Here is a 23,212-nt window from a genome sequence, read left to right as displayed (position 1 = left end):
TCTCTCTCTCTCTCTCTCTCTCTCTCTCTCTCTCTCTCTCTCTCTCTCTCTCTCTCTCTGGTGTTGTAGAACCTAATGCAGTATATACTACCTGTTTAATCTTCCACTTTCAACAGAACAAATGGACCAAATCTTGTGAGTTTCTCATAGAGACTGGCATATCTGCTTTGATTTCAAGATGATAGTAACACCTTGTTACACCTAAAGGATCAACTTCAACAACTTTCTATATCTATGCCATCAGAAACATTAACAGCAACTCCACAAAAATAATAAAAATCCTAAGATTTTAAAAAAGTTTTATTTAAAACACACTACTTATCAATTTGTTTATTTATATAGCAGAAGAGTAAAAATTTAACAAACCAAAAATATTAGATCTAACAAATATTTTAATAAGTCAGTCAGATGATGTTTTGTCTCCTGTGTCCATAAGTACCAGAAGACACAGTAGGAAGGACCTTAATTTAGGGTGGGGTTTTTGTTGCTTCTCCCAATGATCTAACTCATCTCCTTGAAGTGCTACATTCTTCCAAATAGCTAAATCTATTCTTCTTTTCATTATGTATGGATTATATTTGTATATGTATGTATATATGTATATAATGTGATGATCAAATAAAAGTAATATGTACATTTTTAGATAATCGTTTATGGCCAGTTTATTCCATCCTTAAGAGTTTGCCTGTGAACTGAGAAGACACTATTTTGTTATCTTTGTGGTAGTGTTTGCAACAGTCTTTGCAACTAAATCCTTACAGACATGAAAGCTTTACATATTCTTTATTATAAAATGTTAAGTGTTTCATTAATTTTAAGAAGCCTGCTCAAAAGAGAAATTTTGCCTTTAGTGGTCATAGTGACTGTTTATGTTTATAGATCTATAAAAAATGATAGAGTAAGATCTAAAGGTAGATTTCATGCAGAAAGCTGATATACTAATCTTCCACCCGTATCCATTCCCAACATTTTCTCTCCCTTGTAGAATTTCCTGGGAGAATAAGAATATACTATGCTAGAAATTCAATGTTATAAAGCCAGTGTTTGTAGATAGAATTTATTTTATAAATAAATGTAGCAATTTTTAAAGTGGCTTAGTGTTAGCATGAGTTCACAAAGAAAATAAGTGAAGACATATCTTTTTTAAAAGAATCCATCTTCAAGAGTGACCTGAAGGAAATTTGTAGCTAAAATTGTGATGAGGCAGAGGTCCGATGGAAGCAGAAAGATGTCAGTAGAAATACAGATAGATAGGGAGGTCCAGACGAATGGTAAAGAGCAGCCAAGGGAGAAAGAAAGGAAGAAAACAGGGCAGAAGAGAAAGAGAAATATCTTAGTTCTTTATCTGCTGTCTTGATTTCTAGAGTTTTTGTTTTCCACATTCAACTATGTTCCAAAAATATTCAATATGAAATTACAGAAATGGAAAGAAATTTTAGGGTTTAAACACCTTTAATTTCAAGATATTGGTTAATTGTTCTGTTTTATTAATACTTCAAATCTCTTTTCATGTCTAATTTATAAATTAACCCTGATCATAGATAAGCATGCAAAGTAAAAAGCAGTGTATTTAGGAACCAGCACTGCTCCACTATTAAGCACCTACTGGCATTCCTGTTAAAAATCTCTCTGGACAAGAGGTGACCTACTGTATTGTAGGCAGAGAAAACAGACAGCAGCCATTCACTGCCCAAATTGATATACTGAAATCACTAGAACTAGGTGTGACATGGTTATAAACTTTTTTTAAAAAAAGGTTTGGGTTAAAATACAATTGAATAAAAATGATCCTTTTAATTGAAATTAAACTTAACAAAACACAAAATATAAATGATAACAAAACCCAGCGGTGCAGGTCATCAGGCTGGCTCAGCAGGTAAACATACTTGCCACCAATCCTAAAAATCCAAAATCTTCTTGACCATATAGTGGAATAAAATAAGCAATTCCAAAGAGTTGTTCTCTGACCACATACATACCCTGGACACACACATGCTACATACAAGCGTGCACACACACACAGACACACACACAATTTTTTAAAAATCTTAAGAATTTCACCTGTTGACTTTTAAAGTAAGAATAACAAGTGAAAGGAGACATGTTGATCCAAAGGTCACCTTCAAAATGGATCTTCCTCCTTCACCAAAAGCCGTAAGGGTAGATCTTAGGAAGATCGCCTCTTTTTAAATCATTCATAAGAGTTCAACTTAACTTAAAACCTTCACTGATTCAGTGTGCAGAGCAAAATGCATTCTAACTCCTGGACTTTCTCAATTTCTTTTAAATAACACTTTTGACATAAAGTCTCATAAAACTTCAGCTCAGGCTTGTCACAAACTCACTATGTAAATGAGGATGACGTTGCCCTTCTGATTTTCAGGCCTCTACATGCCTAGTGCTCAGATCATAGGCATTAACCACCACATCTAGTTATGTGGGGCTGAGACCAGATTTAGTGTATGGTAGGCAGTATTCACCGCCTCAGCCCTCAGTTAATGTAGTCTTTATTCTTATATCATAAAAATAGAGAAAACAACACAGTGCTATATACATGCATGAGCGCGGGTGCGCGCGAGTGTGTATGTGTGTAATAATATTTTAAAGAGAATAAGCAAACATTTAAAATATTTGCTATTTCAATGAAGATGACCCATGATGCAGATATAAACTTGACACTTGACACTCACAGTAAGAGCAGCCGTAGACTTCTGCACGCAGCCCTATGTGGCCTTCTCCGTTCCAGTCCAGGGGCACAATGCGTACATAACGGGCAACTACTGCATGCTGCAGGTCATGCCGGACCACACTGTCAGAATTGACGTTTCCTGGAAAAGCCTTCAATGAAAGAAAAAAAAAACATTTTAAAACCTTTAAAGAACATCTCGGTGACAATCATATATTTTGTGTAATAAATGAAACTCATATTTTCACCTCCAGTGATATCTGGATTTTATAGCTTCTTACATCAGAAACACCTGAAAAATAAAGCTTTTCATTTTTTTTTTTATTTAAAAAGGTATTGCTTTTGGGGGAGATAGTTAAGGAGATAAAATACTTGTCATGAGAGCTAATGCTTGTAGATTATTGGATCCCCAGAATTCATAAAACAAGTAAGTAGGTGAGGGGGTCTCCAGAAATCGCAGCATTCTAGAGGCCGTGATGGGATCCTCAGTGCATGCTAGCTATCTAGACCAGCAGAAGTTGGGGGCGCCTAGGCCTGTGAGAACTTGTCTTGGAAAATAAAGTGGAAAGCAACAGAGAAAGGGAATCAACGTTGGACTTATACACACATGAAACACAACAAGTGCACGCTTACAAATGCAACGCAATCATTTACATTTGTGGGGTAAAGGAAAAATATTGTTTTAATTGGGAAATGGGCTAAAGTAACCACAGATCCTCTCAAACACATTAACATCTTTTCCCAAATCATTAGGCTCCCTTGTCATTTCACAATGACAGGTGTCTGGCATAGGTGAAACAGGCACATCTGTGGTGACAGCCTGTGAATCGCCTGAAGGTAAGTAAGCCTTTGGTGGTTTGTTTCTCTGACCTGTCCTTCAGTTTCTTTTCCAAGCAACCTGAAGAATACTGACTAACCTGAAGACATAAAAAAGGATGGAGAATCAAGTCTCCAGATACTGCATTTGAGCAGTAGACATCGGACAAAAGCTGCTGAAATTTTTGAGAAATATAGGATGACTAACTCACCAAAGTATAGCATAGCATTTCCTAAAGGTAAATCCAGTAGTTATAAAAAAATGTTAATTCATATGATACTTTCTTCTAGATTTGATACAATATAACACTCAGCGCTTTTTTTCAGACCCAAGAGTGCTTTGAGATTTAAAACACTACATTAACTGTCATTTTGTTTTTCTTTTATTCTGTTTATTTATTTATTGAAATTTTTCCATACAGTACATTCTGATTGTGATTTGCATTACTCCTCTCCAATCCTCCCCACCTCCTAAGCCACTGTAACCCACATTCTTTCTTTCTATCTTACAGTAAAAACAAACACGTGTCTAAAAATATAAAATAAAATAAACATACCACAATGAGACAAAACAAATTAATAAGATAAAAAGCAAAGAAAAAAGCACCAGAAATACATGTAGCCACAGACATACAGTGAGCTGTTTGCATATGCATAAAGCTGAAGTTTTAACCATCAGAGAGAGGTAAGTATTAGCATTCATACTGTATATCATACAAAGTGGTAAATATGTCTTAATAGGATAGTATTTAAAAAACATTAGGAAAGCAGAGAGATGTACAGCTAAAAGTTTAATGAAATAAGCCAATATTTATATAACACATTATTATTTTAAAAAATTGTATATTCTGCAACTAATTTTCCTAAGCATGCTAACTTCCCTAGCAACATTTGGGTTCACCGGGAGGAAATGTGATGACAGAATGTGGCCTGTCTAGACATGGGAAGACAGAGCAAAGTCAGAAGCTCATGTATCCACTTGCTTTATTTGAAAGTTATATTTTCAGAGAGAAATACATGCTTTGGTCCCACTTAGACACCATACATTTTATTTCATTATTATATATTTGACTACAAATTTGAAAGTCTGATTGAGAATTTCTGTCTCCATACTTTCATTACAAAATTGGTGTCTGTCCTCTCTGCCACATGATCTATGTTGCTTGTCTATTTCACTTTTTATTTTTGTTTCTACAAACAATTTACATGATCAATATTTCCTTTACTGACTCATTTTTACCAAACATGCTTCCATTGTAAGCATCAGCACCAATATCTCCTCCACAGTTTGGATATAAACAGCCGAAGCCTGAGAGGCACTGATGACTGAAATGAAGATTGCCCATTAACGCTGCTTTCCCTTTGTGATTAAATTGCTATTGGTCAGGGAAAGTACTTATGTCCCTTGATTTCACTCATTCTCAGAGGATTGTAATTTTCATGTAAGCAGGAAAATGGAAGAAATAAGACAAACACTGATTTTTACAAAACAAAGTATTAAGATTTGGGGTTTGCTTCAATAGTTGAAAATTGAAATGGAATTTGAAGCTTTGTACTATTAAATAATGCCATTCAAAATTTAACCTTCATTGAACAGATAGTATATAATAATAAGAGTTTCTTAGAGGCTTAAAAAAATCAGACAAATTTATTGTTGAAAGACTAAAAGTAAAACATCAGTCTGTAGCAACCTGTTAGTTATATGTTGCTGGTGTTGCTTTTCTTCTGTTGTTCATGATTTGTATATTTTCTCAGAGTAGAATATCTTTATTATTATTATTTTGGTTAACACAGCAGTCATGTAACTCACAATGCTTTATAAGCACTAACTAACAATATAATATAATGTTTAATTTTTCTGTTGTTCTTAGACTGACAACCCTATAAACTGCACAAATACAGAGAAAAGATAATTTTTGAAATGCATTGTGAGACCCTTACTAGATTAACTTTAAAATAATCAATTGTATTGAAATTTTTAATAATTAACAGTCTTCCATGTACACTATCTCTATGACTCAAATAGCAAAATAGATTGTCCATGGTGTTATACAAATGTTTCTATAAAGTACAAGATAGTATGTATTCTAGATTTCATATTTTGTGCACTTCTCTGTCCCATGCTATCTGTGCTTTAATAGCACAATATATAGTGGATAATCTGATCTTCTTGTATTGCAAATAGATTCAAAAATGAGGAATAGACCACAGTTGACCCATAGCACAGTTGGATGCTATATTTTACCAGCTTGTCTCCTTGAAGAGCTTTACTTTTCCCTTTGGGGAGAGAAGTTAAAAACAAATGGGGGCTGGATATGTGCCTAGCAGGTGCTGTAGCAATGAGCTAGGTCATCATCATCCAAAGAAACTCTAAACTTGGACATGCCGGTGCTGCCTTCAGACAAGACCCAAAAGTCAGTCCTCATTTTAAGACTTTGTAGCTACTTGGCAATTTAAAATTCAGTAAACTATTGAAAGAGTTTTAAACTGTCAAAGCATGTAATTTATCAGACTGTAGATACTACCATGGAGGTCTGTGGTGTGACATGTAACATATTTTATGAATAGAATAAGTATATTAAGTCCATGCTAAAACTTTCAGTTGTTTTCAAGAGAGCTTCCATTCAAAGCCATATCATGTCAGGAGCCCGGTATAGCTATCCCCTGAGAGTTCTGCTAGAGTCAGACCAATACAGATGCGGATGTACACAGCAAAACAATGGACTGGAGTGAGGGGACCTCAATGGGGAATTTAGGGCAATGACTGTAGGAACTGAAGGGGTTTGCAACCTCATAGGGAGAACAACAATATCAACCAACCAGAACCCCCCAACTCCCAGGGACTACACCATCAACCAAAGAGTACACAGGGGTACCCATGGCTCCAGCTGGATTTGTAGCAGAGGATTGCCTTATCTGGTATAAGTAGGAGGGGAATACCTTGATCTGATTGAGGCTTGATGACCCAGGATAGGGGAATTCTAGGCCACTGAGGCAAGAGTGGGTGGGCAGGTGGGGAAGCATCCTCATAGAGGCAGAGGGTAGGGAGGAGAGGATGGGGGTTTGTGGCAGGGAAACGTGGAAGGGGGATTGTTGGGAGTCAACTCCTAGTCGAAAGCGGCTATCATCTTTACAGCCATCTCAAGCCATATACCCTGAAAAGAGACTTGTTTTCAACAGCCTGCAATAGCTGAGCACACTCTGATAAACATCTTGTTACACTGTTTAGTGCCCCCAGCTTCAAGGTGCACGTGGTATCCATGGCTACAAGGCACGTGATGTAGTGCCTTCAGTTAAGCTTGTCCACGAGGGCAAGTCACGTGGTAAAGGGTGTAAAATACCCAGGATTTCCTTTCTATGGAGGAGAATATAGGAGAATATAAGAGACTAAAGGAGAATAGAGGAGACTATGGGAGAATAAAGAAGAGACTTGAAGAGACTCGACCAGTCTCTGTCTTGTATCCATTTTTTGCGTCTTTCGTCCTTCCTCCATCCCCACTCTCTCTGTTGCTAGACCCTGACCTGCGGACCGGAGCAGCAAAACGGGCCATTACAAAGTAGCAGAACCGGCCATTACAAAAGAAACAGCCATTACAGGGGATAACATTTGGAATGTAAACAAATAAAATAACCAATAGAAAGGAAAAAAAAGCCACAAATGTACAGCAATCTGATGACATGTTGGGACTTAAAGATTTTGCTTAACTAAAATTGAACCTATAAGCCGTAACCTTTGTGTAAATCGACATAGATAGGCCTCTAAGTGTTACTGACAGAAGTTAACTTAGGAAATTAGGAGGAAAATGGGAAGAAAGCAATAACATCAAACCTGTGTGTTTCCTAATGTGGGCAATGGTCTGCCAGTGGAAAAAATGCTCTAGTAGAAACAGTGTCTATTCATGACTCTGATATTATAAACCATGATCTCTACAACCATTTTCCATCTATTTCTCTTTGTGACTCTAGTTTTTATTTTCTTATTCCAACAATTTATAGTAAAGTTGAAAAACAGAGTTGCCATGGTGTAGTATCATGAATTTCCAAGTTACTCCTTGCTGAGGGAGGTACATAGAATGTCATTCTTTGCGTGTTGGGTGTCTTGTGCATTTTTTTCTTACTCCTCCTCTTATCCTGGCCTCTTACCCTGGAACCTCAACTCACTTTTTTTAAACCAGGTGCTCACACGCATCCTGAAAGTACTTTCTGATTATAGGTATATTTCTGACTTCACTTTTCAAATCCCAGCTATACCAAGGCCACCTCATAAAATTCTAGACTATATCGTTTTAGTGCATCTGTATTTGATCCCTCAAATACAGGGGCCAATGGTCAACAGCTCCACATTTACTTCTTTGTGAAATGAATGAATAGGATCCTGCATGCCCCAATTTCTAGCCACCTATATATACGTTCCTGTTATTTCTATTCTCTATTTATAGTTAGCAAACCATATGCTTGATAATACTCCTACAAGAAAAAAAAGATCATGCTGTTCTGATTCAAGAAGACACCAGGGTAATGAATAAAAATTTTCCAGAGTTATGAGGTTGTCATTATAATTATGCAAAATAGCTAGAAATCACAGGATTGTGGGAGAAATGGAAATGACCATGCACAATTCAAAGGATATACACTAGCTGTAAAACAAAAATGAACTCTCCCATCTATCAACCTTAGTAAGTTCATATAGGAGAGCTACTTGAAGTTTGCTGAAAACACACATTTGCCTGATGACCTGATGAAAATGTGAGACAAAGTTTGCAGAGTTCTACTGGCTTGTGAGAGACAGCACTTTCTTTGGGAACAACTAGTCTTGACTCAGTAGAATATGCCTCTTTCTTTTCATTTTCTCAGCATTATGCAAGTTCCCTAATAGTTTTTATTTATTTTACCACATAATTAGGTTTGCTGTTCTTTGAATGTAAGACTAAGGAGTTACCTGTGTTTTCTTACATCCAGGGTGATATTGGTAATATTTCCCTGTGCAGTTTAAGTATTGGAACTTCAGTTGTTTTGGTAAGTAGTATTTTACTGTTACAACCAAGGGAAAATATCAGTATTTTAAAACACACATAAAGCTGTGTCTAGCAGAACAAAAGTGAGCATCAAAACTGCTAATTGATCCATGGTGAAGTCAGAAGTTAATAATTTCTGATTGAAAAATGATAAATTAGCATGCTAGTATATAGGGAAAGGGGGACCTCTTTGAGTAGGATATTAGACAATGTGCTTTTAATTTTTGAATAAATTTTTATATACTATTTGGCTAAAGCAGTTATTTATATGCTACTTAAAGAAAAATGTATTAAAAACCAACAATTAAGCATGCATTTATATGGAGACATGTCCATGCATACATGTATGCATGCATGCTTACATTGTATGTGTGAGTGTAGCTTTCACATCCCTTCTCACTGCTCTGGTTGAGATCAAGTGTAAAATGAATTTCCTTCTATAGTAAATATATAGAGTCAGTTGAAGGATTTGGCATACCTTTTTACATAAAGCCCAACCAGTTTCATAAAGCTTAACTCTCCTGATACCAAGCACAACAAAATATCTCAAATTCTCATGCAAAAGAAATGATTCTGCACCAGAACACAGTGTTCAACAACTGGTATCAAAGACTAGCACATGATTGCAAAGGGGGTTCCTTCAAGCTTTCTACAATGAAGCCCTATGGAAAAGGCCAAAACGTATTCAGCAAACACAGTTTTACAGTTTAACCCAAATGTTCAATGCAAGAATTCTGCTCCCTTCTAACTGCTTCTCCTATGTCCTTATATGGCATTTTGTTCTCATCACAACTGAAGCAAGTCTTGAGCATTTCAGATCTTGTCTTCAGAGTAGGATTCAGCTTCTTTTGAGTTTATGGTAAGCGGTAATGACATGAACATGAGAACACACTCTTTGGAAAGGCATTGTAATATATCTTTTATATGGACAACATAACATTGTCATTAGCAGGCAAATAGGAAAAGGGCCAAGTGTTATTTAGTATGAGAATTAATAGTCATTAAGCAAATTACTATTTTTAATTTTTGTATTCTAAAAACATAAAATCATTCATCTGGATAGCTTTATGCCATGAAATGTCAACATATCTAATGCTAAATATATTGCTGATGAACATTTGTAATAGCTTTTTCAACTTAATATAAATATATATTTTCTTTAATATGAACATATAATTTGCCATTTTTACATTACATGATTAATATCCATTAATAGCTTTAGAGATACCCAATAAGGCAAAAAAAGTATTTCCTGGTGCTGCAGAAACTAATACTTCATCATATATTTGAATATCTTTTTATGGGATTGGGAAGAAAAACCCCTAATATAATATTTAAGTTATCTTCTTTTTTTTGTTTTGTTTTGTTTTGTTTTGTTTTTTCGAGACAGGGTTTCTCTGTATAGAGCAGGCTGTCCTGAAACTCACTCTGTAGACCAGGCTGTACTCGAACTCAGAAATTCACCTGCCTCTGCCTCCCAAGTGCTGGGATTAAAGGCGTGTGCCACCACCACCCGGCCTATCTTCTTTCATTTTTATGAGTGTTAGTTCTCTACTGCTTTCTGCTACAAATATTTCCAGAGAACCGGCTTAGGCTACTCTTTGTTCTCTTTCAGAGTGTGAGTCTTACTCTTATGATTTTCATCTTCATTAAACAACATTTTTGTGTTGTATGCCTGATCGTTTGGCCTGCATCTATGTGTTTGTGCACCTCCTGTGTGCTGTGCTTCTGTAGGATCCCTTGGAATGCAACTTCAAGTCATTATTAAACATAGTATAAGTGCTGAGAATTGAACATTGACTCTGGGTCCTCTGCAAAAGCAGACAATGCTCTTTAACCACTGAACTTCCTTTCCTTTCCTGCTTCTTATCCTTTCTTGCAACAGAAAACACATATTAGTAAACAGAAGACAGTCTTTTGTTTGTTTTCAGTTTTAGATTTGTTGGACATTCCACCTAGTTAGTCACCTTTATGAAGCTTCCTCTTTGATTTATTAAGTAGCCACTATCATCATTAAGCAGTTTAAATGTGTCCAATGGTTACACCATTCCTTCCCCATTTTCAAAAGTGAGATCATTTTAATTATGCTCTTTCAATTTTATTTCCCAGAGTTTCAGACTATACTTAGTTGAAAATTTTTCTTTATGCAATTCTCTAGTATCTCACTTTGCAATTTTCTAGTATCTCAACCTTCCTAAAGTTTGATCTTACTTTACTATTCTAAGTTTAATAAAACCAAATCTAGTTATTGCTTTTAAGCATCATTGGTCATTAGATAAATTCAAATTAAAATAATAGTAACAATGGCATTGGGGTTACTAAATTTTAAGAAATTAAAACTATAAACATATAAGAACATATAAGGACTATGTAAACAAATTTTAGTGGACTCTGCATTTATGTCAGTAATGTAAAAAGTTACAGTCAACTTGGCAAAAAATTTGGAAGCTCCATAAGCATAATCAGCTATCATATTCGTGAAGAAAATACGAGAATTTTGTTTATATAAAAGTATGTATGTGAACTTGTCTATTAGCTTTAAATGCACACAGTTGACATTGTGTGTCAACTGACAAGTAAATAAATTAAGTCAAACAGCTACAATTATCTTCTACCTGTTCCTCTTCCACAGCCTACTACGGAGTGATTCTTACTCCAACTGTCTTCCATCTTTCGCATCCTTTCTCCTCCTTTTACCCATTGTCCCCATTCTCATGTATTTTCTTTCCTTAAAAACCTCTTTGTCTTAAAATAATGAGTAAAAGAAAAATCAAGTGTCATTCATTTTAGGTAAATCTAGGAAACCTCACTAAATTTCTTTAATCTGTTTTAATGCATTCAATTTTAACACATACTTTATCTTAATCTCCCAAACGACTTCACATGCAGCTCTCTAGTCATCTTTTTTTCCTACCACTATTCTCCAGTATTAATGATTTAAAACTCAAGCCTCCTTTGTAAATTGTAAGAACATCTGACTCTTTGGAAAACTTGATATTTTCATCCTTCAGGTTGTGGTCTTATTTAGATCCCAGGACAAGGATGCCATGCTATCTGTTCTCCCATATTCTGGATCAGCCCAATTTCTGTCAAGGATCACTCACCTTAAAACAAATATTGGGGATCAATTTCTATAGCTCTATCTGCTGCCCTAAGTTGGCATTTGCAAAGTGGGCCAGCATTTTCAGCATTCTACCCTACATCTTTATTTGAGGAGGCAGGAGGGGGGGTCAAAGCATATAAGCTGAAAGATCTTCCCTCCGCAGATCTCAAAAGCCTCCTTTTTTATTTCCTTCCAAAGTTTGCTAACATTTCCATCATCCTAGCCTCCTAAGCTGGGATCTTATGTCACATGAGGCTCCTCCTCTGACTCAGTCACCTTACATTGACAGGTGCCCCCACTTTCCAAGAACAGCTTCCTCTTTGAGAGGCCACTGCATTTTCTCAAATCTTCTTTATCCTTTTACAGATCTCTCTCTCTCTCTCTCTCTCTCTCTCTCTCTCTCTCTCTCTCTCTCTCTCCATCTGGTCTCTTTCTTTCTCAAGCCAGGGTGCATACTACAAGAGAAATCTTTTTAAATTAAAGTCTCAATTTGCATGAACTTAACTACTTCATCCAAAGTATAGATGCTTGCCTTTGTTTACATGGTGCCAACTCAATAAGTTAGAAAGAATAATTTGCACAATTATCACCCTTTGTTTTGTTTATAGGATGCTAAATGATTCACTTAACAGATTCTTCTTAACAAATTAGCAAAATTGACTTAGCTGAACAAATAGATTTGTTTTATTGGTGTCTTATGGAGACACCAACATTAGCTTGAGTCAGACCTGTAGAAAGTACACAATTGCAAGTCCCAATTGACAGAAATTCTATATCGTATTCACATCTTTAAGGCTTTCCATTTTTGACCAATAGAAGATTAAGCGTCTCTTCAGCAGTGTGTTTGATATTCATACAGCTACGCCCATGTTCTTTTATGCATATGAAAAGTTTCATTTTCTCTTTGAACAGAATTAATTTGTAACTACAAATAGATGACCATCATTTTAACTTTGCAGCACATTTTCCTCGTCTAAGAAGGGAACTGAAAAGACGCAAAAGGCTCTACAGCAAATTGCAAATAAATCAGTCCTCTGGTGTAAAGATCAGCTAAAACGCTGTTCAGTATAATCCTGTGTTACGTTTGTGTAAAGTCCCAGAAACAAGCAGATGTGATAAATGATGCACATTTTTTAGGTCTAAGATGAAACTAAGAAGGAATGGGATTTGCTAGGCAAGCAAGTAGATTCTGCAAGGTAAACAAGGGAACCTGAGAGCTGTGTGGAATCAGACCTTTGAATAAGTGACAATGAAAACAACCAAGTCTTAACAACTACTGAATTAGAAGACAATGATGTTAATCAGGTCTACTTTATTCAATAGATCTTTGTAAAATACACTATGGAAGCACTCAACTGGAAAGTAGCCACCTTGGTGTCATCCTGGGCAGTGATAAAAAGTAAACCAAACAAAATTTCTAACAGAGAAAAAGACATGGTAACCATACAGCAAATGCTATCTGAGATTTTATGTTGATATATCTGTATTTGAATGTCATTAGAAATATGAAGAAACTATTTCATGTATTATAAAAATATAATTATAAAACTTTCATGAATCTTTAAAAATTAACACAATGAAGAAACATATATCATTTCTACTTTATTTGTTTTAGATTTTCTTAAATTCCATTGTATGTTATTAGTATGCAAACATAAATCTGTGCTCTGTGCTCTTTTATTTGTAAAGTTTAGGTAGTAGTATTCTTAAGCCATGTCTTTCTGCTCAGTAAGGATCTATTTACCTGTTTTACAGAGACTTTTATATATTACAATGTTTTTTTGAAAGTTAGAATTTAATTGTTTTATTCAAAACTTCCAAGCAGAGTAAATAAATTACACTTTCAAGCCTTGAAACTTTATCAAGTGAACACTTATATTGAGTTATCTTAGCTGTTTAGATGTCATTTCTGAACATATTTGCACACTGGAGAAGTTTAGATTTTAAGTCAAATTGAAATCAGTTTGTTTAGTCTTTTTCCTTTCTTGAAATGATTTTAGAGTCACAAAGCAGTTATAGAAATAATATAGTGAAAACTTTCCTTGCATTTTCTAATGCTCAGCAATTACTGTTCAATCATCAAAGCCAGGAACTGGACATGGTAACAGTATTGTTAACTGAACCACAGAGTCTGTCAAGTTAAAAATGTCCCTATTATTATTATTATTATTATTATTCATGATTTTTGTAGCACAAGCTGGCCTGGAAGACTTGATTTTCTTCCTGCAGTCTCAGGAGTAACTTGTGTGCCCCATCATTTACATTTAAATTTAGCTAGTTTTTATGTGAAGCTCATTTTGTTTGTTCAGTTGGCTGGTATATGTAAGCTTTGTCATTCATAGTTTATCATAACTGTTGACACTACTATAATTATGACATGGAAGTTACATCATTTGAAAGTCATATTTTTCTGATATTAAACCTAACATTACAAATTGATAGAATGTTATTAGAGAAATTCAGTTTTGCTTTGATTTGAGAGTTTGATCCATTTTATTCTGCTGTATTATTTTCTTTCTCATCTTATGATTTAGTGTCTTAGTTAGTCTTTCTGTTGCTGTGATAAAATACTATGATAAAAAGCAACTTGAAGGAGAAATGACTATTTCATCTTATAGTCTGTAGTCCATCATCCAAGGAAAATAGAGTAAGAACTCAAGACAAGACCTTCAAGGCAGGACCTGGAGGCAGGAACCTGGGAGCAGGAACTGAAGCAGAGGCCATAGAGGAACATTGCTTACTATAGCTTCCCCCTCATGCTTGCTCAGTATGCTTTTTTGTGCTATCCAGAACCATCTGCCCAGGAGTGGCACCATCTACAGTTGGCTAGGCCCAATCATTAATAAAACATATACCTTATAGGCTTACCTACAGACTAGTCTGATGGAGACATTTTCTTAAGTGAATTCTTTTCAAATGACTCTAGTCTGCATTATGTTAATAAAAAAAACAAACAAAAACAAAACAAAATCTATCGAGTACATATAGTTTGTGACTTTTGCTAGGTTAAATATTGGAACCTAAGTGTTATATTAAGCACAGAAAGTAGATAAAATAAACTATGCTGTTTGTTATTAACACAGCAATCTAAATTGAAATGGGAAGAAGGATATAATACAGTATTTGGGAAATGAAGGAGGGAGACAGATAGTAGCTTATCTCCAGCTAAGTCTCACACATGCTTATGCACACTAAGAAACAAAATATTTTGTGTAATGGAGAAAAACAGTATGCAAGGATAAGCATTTTCTAAGAATTGCTTCAATGGTGAAACCAATAGCCTGACACTGAGGGCTCATTTGTGTCTCTACTGATGACTGCAGGTTTTCTGAGAAAGCAGCTGCTAAGAAAGTAATACCTAGGGAGTAAGAGAACCTGTAAGTCATGATGAGTGAGTGTAGGGCCAAGAAGAAGAAATCACAGCAACTAGCTAAGCAGTTGGGAATGACTAGATCCTCAGCCTCATGACTACAACTGGTCGTTAGAAGTTCAGAAGAAGGGATGAAAGCAGAACAGAAGACATCATGCAACAACATGCAGAACCTTTATGATTGTGGACATACTGCACCTTTAACAATCAGTGTGGACATCTTGGATGTGATGGTGCTTTCCAGTTCTATAAGATAGCAAAGGAGTAAGTAGACCTAAGAATGCATGAAAACCCTTAGCAGTGTGTCTTGTAAAACCAGACTGATATACAACTAATTAAAAACAAAATTTTAGTGAGAAATAGAAAATGCTAAATATCATAAATGATCTCTTGCAATATTGAAATCTTCATGATGTCATTTTCTTCAATAAAGTAAAATTTCTAATCAAATATAGGCACAATTAGTAAAATAAAACATATGAAATCCAACACTTCACCAGCAGTGGGTGATGTGCCCAAAAGTTGAATGCTATGCTAAGATCCTAAAAGCCATATTTCATTATGTCAGTATTAATGAAGAATTGAAGAGGGCAGCATTTTGTACTATAGCATCAGGGATATAAGGCATTTATTTAAACTACCTATGTAACCTGAATAAATAGTATGAGTGGTTAATTTCAAGGATTAACTTGTTTTTAAATTCTACTATAAAGAGCAAAACTATAATGTAGTCCCATGCAAAATGGCCATCATTGTGATATCTGATGAATATGAAATAATAATGGACTTTCCTGAGAAAGTGAATGTCCTTAAACAGGTTTTCAATGTAAAAGAACAAATAGAAAAGCTGTACAACAATGATTAAATAGGGGTACACTCTGTATAAATATGTTATTCTGAATAGAATGAAAAGTAAGTTTATTATGTGATTATCTTTTCCTTCCCAGTGGGTAAATCTAAACCAGGGATTTCAACAAGCTAGGTTTATGATCTGTCACAGATTAATCTCCAGCCCTGCCCAGGCTACTCCTGACTAAAATATTTTATACCATACACATATAGATATTACTAATCAGACTCAGTGAGTTATATTTTACAAAGTTGAAAAATTATGGAAAGAGAGGACATGAAGAAGACTGGAGAGGAGGAAGAGGAGAAGAGAGATGGATGATAACTAATATGTCATAATCATGAATTTCTTGAAGAATAGTAAATAAAATTAGAAGAAATTGGTTAAAAAATTACCCCCAGAGATCTTTTTGACATATAGAGTAATAAAAATATTAATTATCTATATACATAAATTATAGATCAAAACATTTATATAGAGCAAAATCTTAGCTCACTGAGGGATTTTGCTAGGAAAATGTGAATATGTTTCATGTGATCCATTCAGAATAACTTCTTGAGGTTTGGAAGGCAGTTGTCTAAATGTGTATTTCTGGAGTAGCAGACTTGTTAATGCTGAGGGCAGATCTAGAGGTCATTGCAGATTATGTCTGGCAGAGTGGCTCATTCTGCTCTTACAATGAAGGCAGAAAAAGAAAGTGGAATTTGAGACTTTACCTCTCTGTAGTAAAATGCTACTGAGATATTGTTCTAGTCAGCAAACCGCAACAACAAAAAAAGTATCATCCAGTCTAGATAGGACTTGCAGAGGAATCCCAAATGTTAGAAGACTGTAGAATCTTCCTATAAAGGGCAGTCTGAATAACATAACTTTCAACTAAAGATGGGAAAACACAGGTAAACAGCAACATATATTCATTTATAAATCAATAGGAAGTGCTTTCTATGTTGTACAGAAGAGTTCTTTCTTCTATATGATGAAATCTAAGATGTGCTTGATGAAAGCAAATTATCAAATTTTTTGATACTTGTATCTCAGTCGGAAGAATTATGTGATTTTGTGGGCTATAAACAATATTGAGAGAGGTAAAAGGTAAAAAGTGTATATATACCTGTGTGTAAAAACATAAGTAGTATATGCACTTTGGATTGCTGTATATGTATATAAAATTATATACATACACAAACATACACACACATATATATTACAAAGTGAATTATAATGGTGGGCTAATGGGCACAGGATAAAAGCTAATGGGCACAGGATAAAAGCTAATGGGCACAGGATAAAAGCTAATGGGCATAGGTTAAAAGAAGAGGCATTTTTATTCATGCTTTAGGAGCATCATGAGTTGATGAATCCTGAATACACCTTTATGGACTCCACTTGACTGTGAGATGTAATGTGTTCACATGTGTAAAGCAAGACAATTTGACATAGCATTTGATGTAGTGACATCAGAAATCATTCATGTCAAGGGATGTCATTGCCATATTGTTGAGGTTTGAACTTTTGCTACGCTAATACTGCCCCTGGTTGCCTCGGGGATGTGATACTATGTGGGCTTGCTCCTTTATTTTAAATTACTAGTTGAATAAAGATACAGACAGCCTATAGCTGGGCAGAAGAGAGGTAGGTGTTGGTTCCTGGTCTTGTGGGTTTGAAGTAGACCCACACAAGAGTTCATGAGAAGAGAAGAAGGTGAAGAGAGATGATGCTATGGGATACATGAGTCATGAAAACATAGCCATCAGGCCTGCCCAATTGAAGTTAAGAGCTACTCAGACAGAACATGGCAAGTTATAATTCGGGGTTGCTGGCAGAAAAGTAGAGATAACAGCATAGAGGATAGTTATCTGCCCAGCTCTAGTGCTTTAAAGGCATATTATAAATATAAAAGTTATATGTCTTCTATCTAGGAACTGAATGATCAAAAGCAAGGTAGAAATGCCTGACCAAGATTAAATACATACTACTACAACAAGGTAAAAAATACACGTGTCATTTAAGATTTAGCTAAAATTAAAAATAAAAGCATATATATAAGCTTCTTCAATAATCACTATGACTTGTATTTATGGAATTTTGATTAACACCACAAGGTACTGGGACTCAGAAGGTAGTTTCCTCCTTTCTTTGGGTTTGGCACAGTGAAAAACAGTATTTTAATGGCAACCTTGTTTAGAAAAACTGGTGCTGATCACTCAATATTCTGGCACTGTGGGAAATGAGGAATGTGCTTGAGCAACGTGTTCTTTACATTCCCACTGGACCCAGCCTCTTTGGATATATAGGCCACAGTAGAGTGAGGGTGGAACATTAGTAACATTATCCTCTTTGGATATATGAAACACAATACAGCAAGGGTATAACATTATTGACATTATGCATCAGATAGAATGTCTTCCTAAAGTCACCTGATGTCAGACTTAAGTGGGTGAACTCTAATTAACTAGAGCTCTGTCTACCAGGGAGCCCAACCAAGTAGTTCTTAGATAGGACCAACAAAACAGCTATTCACTGAGTACATGTCACAATCTGGTGACACTTGTCATTTCAGGACAGACATCATTAACAGCATTACTTTTCTATTGTATTGCTATCATACCCTAATTAGACATTTGATCTGTTTACTCATGGTTTCAGTCAAGTCTATAGAGTAACAGAAGAATATTCTAGAATAGACGACACACATCTTCAAAAACAGTTCATGTAAACATCTACATGTAATTTCATTTAGGTTTATTTTGTGTGTTTGGCGTGTGCTGTGTGTGTGTTGTGCACTTTTTAGTGTAGATTTACACATGTGCATGTAGGTGCAATGTATTTTTACACATGGGAGTGGAGGCCAGAGGGCAATGTTGGATATTGCTCCTCAATTATTGCCACTGTTTTGTTTTGAGACATGATCTCTCAGTGATCCTGAAACTCATCATGTTGGCTAGACTGGCTGGCCAATGAACTTGAAGGATCCTCACGTCTCTATCTGACCCTCACCAATTGGATTATAAGTGTTAGCGTGACAAATGTTTATTATGTGGGCTCCAGGGTTCCAAACTCAGGTCCTCAAGCTCTTTTTCTTCTTTTTTTCTTTTTTTCATCTTTTCCTTTTTGCTTAGTATATAATGAAATATATCTCTCGCTATATGTAAGTATGTAAAAGCTTTCTGTGAGTACTGAACACAGAACAAGTAAAAAACTTACCCTGTGATCATCACCATCCTCTAAGCACTGTTTCATCCACACCATGCCTCAACATCGATATTTTTAATTTATGTTCTTCACTTAGTCATTTCCTCATTTTATTTATGATATTCAAAGCCCCCCCCCCCACTTAAACCCTAGCAATCATTACAGACCTACAAAAACTACTGGCTCATTTTAGACACTATTTGAACTAGAACTAATAAGCTTCATGTCTTTCATTAGGCCTAAAATGTTCTTCTTTGCACTTCAGATTTGACACACTTGACTTATTCTTGTGTTATATTTAAACCAGATCAAGCAGAGATGAATCATACGTATTAATATTTATTCCTTCTAGCTTTTGGCCTTCCTTGTGATACAAATGGTCCTTGTGTGTAAAATAAGTTAACAATACATTGGTAAATAAGATGCTGCCAATGTCATGGAATTTTTTTAATACTGGCATCTTTACTATTATAACAAGCATAATTGAAATTTAACATTTAAGAAAATCCTTTTAGAGAAAAATATGTAGAAAATTATGCAAGCTGTATATGTATTAGTGGTGGGTTCAGCTTTCTTTTGGCCTTTGTTGTGAATGATTTTAATTGCATTTGCAATCTTTGAGAATTCAGAACCATCAACGATCTACCTAACATTCAGTCAACTGACATATTCCTTTGTTGACTGTAAGAAAGGCTATACCAGAGAATATGACCCCAAGGAGAAAGCATGGTGCCAGAGAACAGGTACATTTAGAAATGGGTTTGTTAACTCACTTAAAGCAACATACTGGCATATTTTTATGTACCATGAAGAATTTAACATGTGCATTTGTAAATATGAATGACTGCTTAGTAGTTCTTAGGAAATAGGCTATTATAATACTGGATAGAGATTTGCATTCACTTCTTTCTATCCCTTGATTAAGAAGTTTTGTATTTATTTAATTATTTTATGATAGTGTCGCACCATATAACCCTAGTTGTATTGGAACTCACTAGATCAACTGAGCTGTCTTTGAACTCACAAAGATCTGCCTGCTTCTCCCTCTTAAGATCTGGGATGGAAGCCATGAATGATCACATTTGGTCAAGTGCCAAATATCATACATTTTTATCATGCTTTTTTTTTTTTTACTTAGAAGTAACTTGAAAACACATTATTAGTAAGTAGATAGCATAATATTGAGATTCAAATGACAAAACATATATAGCTTGTCTTCAACAATTTATTTTTATAAATTATCTGCAAGGACTTAATATTCATTTTACTTTTAACAAATATAGCTTAAAACCAACATTTGATCATTTGTAGAAGGGAATGAATATGGACCTCCATAGCAAACAAGCATTTTTCTCCATCCTGTTTGGGGAACTACAGTCTTGTTTCTTTGCTTTAGTGCCTTGTTATCCACACAGATGGCAATTTGTTTACTTGGCTCAGACAGTCAGTTTCTAAGACAGAATCCTTGAAATTGATTGTGACCTTCAAGTTAGAATATCAAGGGGTTTCATAAACATTATTTGAAGTAATGAATTCTTTCCCCTCAGAGGTAACTGTGAATATGTTTCCAATGATTTTCCAATCATAAATATCTCTAAATAAAGAATGGGTGAGGAAAATATTTGTTTGCTTTTACTCTTTCTGTTAGTGTTTTCCATAGTGAAGCTATTCCCTCAGGGGTGGGAGATGGTTCAGTGGTTAATATCACTTGCTCTTCTAGAAGAGAATCTAGGGCCAATTCTTAGAACCCACATAGTGGCTCATAACTGTATGTAACTCCAATTTCTGAGCATCCTAAACACACACACACACACACACACACACACACACACAATCACTCATACATGCAAAACAACAACAAAAAAGTTTCCTTAATAACGTAACTGTCCCCTAGTTAATTCTCCAGTGAACTGTGTAAGAGATATTGAAAACTAACATTGATTTCAACAAGCAAGTCAACAATCATTTGTTGTGCATCCTGACGTAACATGGTGTGATGGAGCCAGGAAGGGCTTAACACATGAAGAATTGGATAATAGTCTTTACCCATTAGAAATACACTGCCTTACAGAACACTGGACAGTTTCTCGTATAGTTTAACAAGCTGATATCAACTTCCTTATTTCACTGACTATATTCTTCCATATTTTTACTTTAAAATTATAAACAATGTGTATTTACTTGTATTTAATGTGTATGGCTGCTATATCTGTATGTATGACTATGTACCATGTACATATAGCAACCACAGAGGTCAGAAGAGAATATCAGTTCCCCTAGAACTGGAAATAATAGCATTAAAAGCTTCCATGTGCATTCTCAGAATTGCATGCAGGTCCTCTGGAAGAGCAGCCAATATTCTTATTCACTGAGATAACTCTTCAGGTCTCTGTGTTCATGTTTTAAATCAGCTCTAGATTCCTGCTGCTTTCCACACTAATGATTAAGCAGATAATTAATATATGCTTACTATTCACTTACAAAGGAATCGTGCTTTTAAAAATGTGTTTGAATTTATATTTGAAAATAGATGATAAAAAGATTTTTTAGGCAGGGCCTGAAATGGCCAGGAAAGCCTGAGACAAACTCCAGTCTGATGCCTTAGAGCAAAACACACCAGAGATAAGTCGGACCAGTGCTATGTGGCATAGGTGGGCCATAGCACTCCTGAGATAACCACTGACACACAGAGGCCACAGGTGCTGCTACGATGTTCAAGTAAGTGGTAGGGAGATGGAAGAGAAGCAGAAGGTTATAGACACAATGAAGAGAGGTGAAACCAGAGACACGAGGGTAGTAAGAAACAGTCTAACATTAACATCCAGTGATATTACCTGAGACCATGGTGAGGCCCTGTCCTGTCCTGCCACAGAGGGCCTTATATGGGTCCATGGCCCTGCAGCAAAGCAGGTCGGTTACCACAAAAAGCTCAGCAGATATTCCTGTTCTGGGCTGCCATCTGGGGCCATGCTGATGTCTAATGGCTGTGCACAACATTGTAGACATTGTGGAAATCTGGCTTCAGGAGTCATGAAATCTGGAGAGCTGGCCCATTTCAGTCTTACCGTCAGTAACACTTGGATCATAGACCCTATACATTGCTTGACATCACAGTAGATCTGGCTTCAGGGGTTGCAAAGAGGGCATGAGCATGGGAGAGCTGGCCCCATCAAGTGCCAGCTGCAACACTGGGTGAGCTGCCTGGTCAATGCTGGAGAGCTTGCCCTAGTGGTGAGGAGGATGGAGAACCAGAGCGCTGACCACCTCAGCTACCACCACTCAGGCCCAGATCCAGAGCTTTGAGTTGGCCCACACCAACTTCTATATCACCTATGAAGTGCTAGAACATGTGAAGGAACATGCCCTATAGATCTAAATCTGCAGGATCTCCATGACACAGGGCAACAGTAGGATATCCAAAAGGAGTCTAGTTGAGAATCCAGTATTCATAGTGTAAGAGAAGTCATAGCCCATAAACCAATGACTCATTGCAATGAACATTTTCAAGTAACATGGTATGGGCAAAAGGGCATAGTGTGCAACATCCTGTGGCACACTATAGCTTCCACAGTTCCACAGTGAGATTTCTTTCTCTTTTTTATCTTTTTCTTGTTTATTTTTTTTGCGGGGGCGGGGGAAGTTGCGAAGGGAAAGGGCAAGTACAAAGGGGAAATGAGTGGGACTGGGATGCATAATGTAAAAATCACCAAAAAATCAAGAAAAAGTTAAATTAACAAATAATTCTTAGAAAAATTGGTATTTTCTTATAGTTTGTTAAATCTTGAACACTATCAAAATGTTTTCTGGGGTAGGATCATGCACGGAAAATGAAAAGTAGACATATGGCCATACATGACTGTATGAAAATATTCTTCCATAATACAGTATAATGAACTGTGAAAATTATACAAAATATACAGCAAAAATTAAATCATTTAAAAATAAAATTAAATCAGGGATGCTAAAATCTTTAACTGCTTCAAACCTAATTTGTACTTGAAATATTTTTATACAATTAACATTAAAGTATATGAGCATTTCAACATTTTTCATTCAAAATAGGCAGTTATAGCACAAATATTAAAAGCTATCCTAATAAAATAATTACAACTAGGACAAAGAAATCCTCAGCATAGAATGTACTTGAAAAAGTGTTTCACAGCAATGTATATTGTTAACA

The 23,212-nt window shown here is 35.6% G+C and overlaps 1 protein-coding gene across 1 annotated transcript in view; it reads right to left on the bottom strand.

Annotated features, from left to right (window-relative positions):
• Cntnap2 (contactin associated protein like 2) overlaps positions 1 to 23,212 on the bottom strand; it is a 1,581,993-nt gene that overhangs the window by 827,134 nt on the left and 731,647 nt on the right. Inside the window, exon 4 of the mRNA XM_028776440.1 lies at positions 2,691 to 2,838. Coding sequence (XP_028632273.1) covers positions 2,691 to 2,838 — 148 coding nt within the window. The remainder of the gene's footprint in view (positions 1 to 2,690; positions 2,839 to 23,212) is intronic.

Source organism: Grammomys surdaster, unplaced genomic scaffold, assembly GCF_004785775.1.
Source record: "Grammomys surdaster isolate TR1022 unplaced genomic scaffold, NIH_TR_1.0 269, whole genome shotgun sequence".
Lineage (NCBI taxonomy): Eukaryota > Metazoa > Chordata > Mammalia > Rodentia > Muridae > Grammomys > Grammomys surdaster.
Note: the sequence above shows the minus strand (reverse complement) of the source record. Positions and strands in the feature narration are given on the sequence as shown.